Source organism: Puntigrus tetrazona, chromosome 5, assembly GCF_018831695.1.
Source record: "Puntigrus tetrazona isolate hp1 chromosome 5, ASM1883169v1, whole genome shotgun sequence".
In the NCBI taxonomy this organism is placed as follows: domain Eukaryota; kingdom Metazoa; phylum Chordata; class Actinopteri; order Cypriniformes; family Cyprinidae; genus Puntigrus; species Puntigrus tetrazona.
In genome coordinates this window covers 21,477,324-21,482,364 of record NC_056703.1, presented here as the reverse complement: position 1 = coordinate 21,482,364, position 5,041 = coordinate 21,477,324, and the positions used below count along the sequence as shown (strand labels likewise).

Below are 5,041 nucleotides of genomic sequence, written 5' to 3'. Positions count from 1 at the left end.
TATATATATACACACACACACATACACGCAAACACACACGCACACAATTAGATTTTAGTAGTTTACTGAAATACAGTAAATGCTGCCTTTGATGAGCAAAAGAGACTATCAATACATAATTGGTAATTATTCCATACAATATTGACGAATTGCTTTCATACACAGATGTGGTTTAAAAAGTGCACAGACATCAGCAGAGCACCATTTTGTTGGAGAAGTTCTATGGGTTTCCCATCAGTCAGTGGGGCAGAGGGCGACACTCTGTGTTTTCTTGAGCAGTGAGAAGCAGCTCCATTCAGTGCTAATGACAGCGGTCTGGAGCTCTCGCCACGGAGCATGTTAATGGCTTTCTGACCGCTCTGCAGGATCAACCATCAATTTTTTATTGGCCATTTGTGATTCAACAGGAAGAGAACAAATGTGGTGTGTGTGTGCATCCTGTGGTGTGTTTGTTTGTCACGGGCTACTATCTGCATGCTGTCCTTTCATGAAGTGCTTTTCTTTGTTTTGCTCTTCCTCAGGCTGTTACTATCACAGTGTGTACCCCCTCACTATTTAGGTTAGTAGGTGATAAGTTAGTACGTCTTTTTCAGTGACCGCGCTGCTGCCCCTGATATTGGTACATTATGAGTTATTGGACAATATTAGAAAGGTATTGGCCAGTACTGGGAATTTATTTATGCACATGATCATTTCTTCTTCTTATTAAGTAAAGGTATATGTTTATATCATATAAAATAATGTTGATTTAATTAATTATCAAGGAATAAAACAAATGTATTTAATAATTACCTCTCAAATATCAAATGATTTGTATACAAACATTTAAATTGCACATAAAAAAGGTTTTATGCCAACTTTTTAATATAATTATATGTTTAAATGTAATTATGTTTCTACTCCAGTTTGTTTTGAAATACATTTGAAATGTTTTAAACGTTTGTTGTAATAAAACCTTTTTTTCATTACATATTTCATTACACACATNATTTAGCAAAATGCTCCTGTCTAGGGTTACTTTTTTGTAGTAGGACATTGAATGGCTTTCCTAACTTTATGTGGCATATTGTTTGTAAGCTTTTTTTGTTTGCAAGTTTTATTTCCATCTTTCTATGCTTAGAACACTGAGACATGTCACATAGGCCTAATACATTTTATAGAATTGTACTGTTACATTACAGTTTTTAACAAACAACAGTTCTTTTCTTTTAACTTTGTGGTCCAACCCTAATCAAACACACCTGGAAAAGCAAATCAAGGATTACTAATTGCAGGCAGCGAGTCTGATTAAGGTTAGGGCTAAATTCCACAGTACAGTACAGTACAGTAGAAACCTTTCTCTGGAACTTCCTCTCAAGTCAGAATCATGATTTAGAATCCAATATGAATAAAGAGAAACAGTTAGTAATATATTGTTCTTTAGTACTTATGTTTTTTGTTTCTCAATACACTTAGTGGTGCACACAGTACTTTCCAACCTCTATTTGTGAACTTGACACTGTCGCATTATCTGCTTTTTATGTTTTTTGAGTCTGGTATTGCTAAAAATGTGTCCCTACTGGAACACCGTTCATTTGGGTGTGAAGTCACTCCCAGGCAGCTCTGTCATCTCTTTTCCAAGATAAATGGAACACAGCATCAACTTGGCAGGAAAGTAAAGCTTTATTTTGGGGTTTTAAACATGAATATCGCATCAGCTCAGCTCAGCCACACATTATCGGCCATGTCATTTAAATAATTAGTTTTTCCAGAGCCAGCATTTTAGTATCAGTAAACAAAAGAATTAATTACAAACCATATTAATTCAGGTTTGTTTGTGTGTGTGTATGTATGTGTGTGTGTATATATATATATATATGTATATATATATATATGTATATGTGTATGTTTCCGTGAGAGAGTCTGTGCAATGTAATGTTATTCTTCTTTATGCCCAGTTTGTGTAGCACATCACTCACACAAGCCCCTGCTGGGTTGGAGTCCCTTTGGCCTTCATCCAGAAACAAAGGGCTGCGTGTGTGTATCTATATTTGATAAACTGCTACTTATCTCTGCCACGAGTAGCACCACACACACACACACANGTAAGAACTTGTTTCTGTCTGTGTTTTTTTTTTGTGTGTTTGACCTATATTATTCTGCTCTTTGTTTTAACGTTCTGTCACTTTAAATAGCATAGACACAACTGGATTGTGCAGAGATTGCTTTGTTCTTGCATAGAGTGCACACGGTTACATGCCCACACACACACACACACACACACACACACACTTGGCAAGAGACAGTGCTTTAATTTGGGGTCTTTGGGGGCCTTTCTAAAGGTCTGACTTCAGAAGACCTCTGGCGAGACATTAGAGTGTTTATGAGTGTGTGCACATATATAGATCTTAAGTGTTTAAGTGGATACTCTGAGATGCCCAGTTTATGTATGAATCTGTAATGAACGAGTATACTGTACGTCTGTGTGTGTGTGTGTGGATGGTATTCTTTGTGTTGGGTTTAGTGCCGGCAGCTTGCTGTGAGAGGTTGGGGGGAATCCTCCCAGAGCCTTTGTGTCCTAATTGAAGTTGTTCAGTCTGGCTTATCACAACCCATGCCCTGTGTGTATATGTGGGGGTGGGGTTGGGAGGGCTGTCTTTTTAGGGGTTTGTAATGGGGGTTTCTTGTTGCCCAAGGCATGATGCATGAAGTTCATTCTCTCGCTCTCTCTCAGTTAATTGTCATCTTTATCAGTGGAATGAAGGGAGGGCTTGTAAACGTTGATTTCATTGTTATATACATGATCGGGTGAGATGTGTCTTGTGAAGTAAGGGGTGCTTTGTAGTTCAGAGAGATTAATTAAGGCATCCTAATGAAAGACCATGATACTGTGTACTGAGATGAGCTTCATTTTATTGTTATATCATTTTAATTAGAAGTACTCGGATAATATTTTTTAAAATTATTTTTAAATCTGATGCATTTTCTATGAGCATTATGTATTAGGGATGCTCAGATGTCTAAATTCTGGCCAATAATGAATAAGTCAATAATTGGTGTTAATGGCCAGCAAAAAGTAAAGTAAAATAAAGTAGATATATATAGATAGCCCATTAATTGGAATCAGTAACAAATATTTAGACAGATAAAAATATTAATCAGCTAGGCCTAAACCATTGATAATAAGAAATATATTGCATGACTTATAACATATAAGGGGGAAAAACCTTTACTGTATGTGGATGTATACTGGAAGTTAGATAACTAAAGTTGTTTAAACTTAAATCATATATCATAATTAATAATTCAGTTATTAGTAAAGTGCACTAGTGCAGTTAAAATCTGTAAACTATGTCGTGATGGATTAATGCCGTTTGACATGGAGGAAACACATACTGCCTCACCATATGACTGAGCGTCACAACATATGCTCTTAGAATTGTGTCATTAAGCTAACAAAATTATAGTGCAGCTTTGAAAACTAAAATACTAAATGCATTATTCAAGCAATAATAATAGTCAGTTTCTTCTTTCGATCCACTCTGGACACACGGGAAGCACATTCATACAGATGTATTTTGTATGTAGAGTGCCAGAGTGAGATGGGCGTCCTTGTGCATATCTCACACAGCATGAGCTCAACATGAGCATCATCAGCCTCTCCAGGACCAGTGAGAATGAGATGATGAGCTGCCACAGGAACCGACAGAGAGAGATTTGACACGGCCCATCTGCTCCAGACCTTACACACTTTTCAGTGGATTCTTCCCTCTTTTCTTCCATCTATCCGCATCCCTCATTCTTTCGCGTCTCTGAACCAGCCTCCCGCTGCGTGCGTTTCTCCATCCGTCTCCTCTCCTCCAGAGTTTAGCATTTCCGCTCCTCTCCTGAGGTTAGTGCCTCTGGTTTAGCTTTCCAGCTCTCTTCAAAATGTGTAAACACACACAGCGAGTAATATATTCAATATTTAGAATATGCAGTATTTGAAGGAAGCAACATTTATAAGTATTTCATTTAATGTATTATATGTAATAAGAAGCATGTAATGATGGATGAAGCGAAAAATAGACGTTGGACCTTTTTGCCTATGAAATGCAAATTCAGTCTAGGGTTTTTTTTTCAACTGCCTTTTTTTTTTTTTTCTATCATTCATTAAGTGAAAATCACAAAAGTCAAGCATTGTGTAACGAACTTCAATATTAAGGATTTGTTCCAATCCCTTAATCCCAAGCATAAACAATACTGATAGTTTACTTGCCTTAGCAAACACCACTAATTAGAGATAAGAGTGAATGAAAAAGAAAAAGAGGATGAAAGATAACAGGAAAGAGGCAGTGGATCGAAGAAAAGAGGATTGAGTGAGTGAGTGAGCGAGCGAGCGAGAGAGAGAGAGCGGAGGAGGAGTGCCTCTCTTCCCATAGCAACCGTTGGCAGCGAGCGGCTCCAGCCTGTTGTCTTCCATGTGAGGAGCCGTAGTACAAACCGTCACACACACCGACTCGTGGATCTCTTCTCAGCAAAACACAGCGGATTCATATATCAAAGTCAGATATGTCCAGCTCCCCTCGTAATCACTAAGGAGATCGGGCGAGCGACGGGGAGTGAGAGAGTGTGTGAAGCGAGCGGGGGAGTGTTTGGAGGAGACGCAGCGCTGGAGGAGACGGCAGGCGGGGGGATGGAGCACCTGAGCGCTCGCGAGCTGCCCAGGCTCTCCTGGATAGACACTCTCTACAGCAGTACGTACTGAAGCCTCTGTCCTCAGTGTGTGTGTGAGAGAGAGAGAGAGAGAGAGAGAGGAGAGTTGTACTGAATTTGCTTGTGCTAATGTTGTAATCTTCAGCTCTATTTAAATGAGGTTCTCAGACATGTTTTTGTTTAGTAACTGTTTGATCTGTGATGACTGTCAGGCCGAGTGGTATAGAAGTACAGAAGTACCATGGTATATATTATTTTCTCTTCCCTCTTTATTACCTCTCTCCTCCATCCTCCCCTTTCTTCCCTTTTCAGTCATATCTCTTTCTGTTTTCCTGTCCAACTTTTTTCTTTCCTTTCTTTCTTTCTT

The 5,041-nt window shown here is 38.7% G+C and overlaps 1 protein-coding gene across 3 annotated transcripts in view; it reads left to right on the top strand.

Annotated features, from left to right (window-relative positions):
* The window catches only part of LOC122345940 (active breakpoint cluster region-related protein-like), a 248,527-nt gene that overhangs the window by 190,532 nt on the left and 52,954 nt on the right, over positions 1–5,041 (top strand). The window contains exon 1 of one of the 3 annotated variants that reach the window (XM_043240483.1): positions 4,408–4,715. The exons of the other annotated variants lie outside the window; for them this stretch is intronic. Coding sequence (XP_043096418.1) covers positions 4,655–4,715 — 61 coding nt within the window. The 5' untranslated portion in view covers positions 4,408–4,654. Of the gene's footprint in view, positions 1–4,407; positions 4,716–5,041 lie in introns of those variants that run through there. 3 annotated transcript variants of the gene reach the window in all.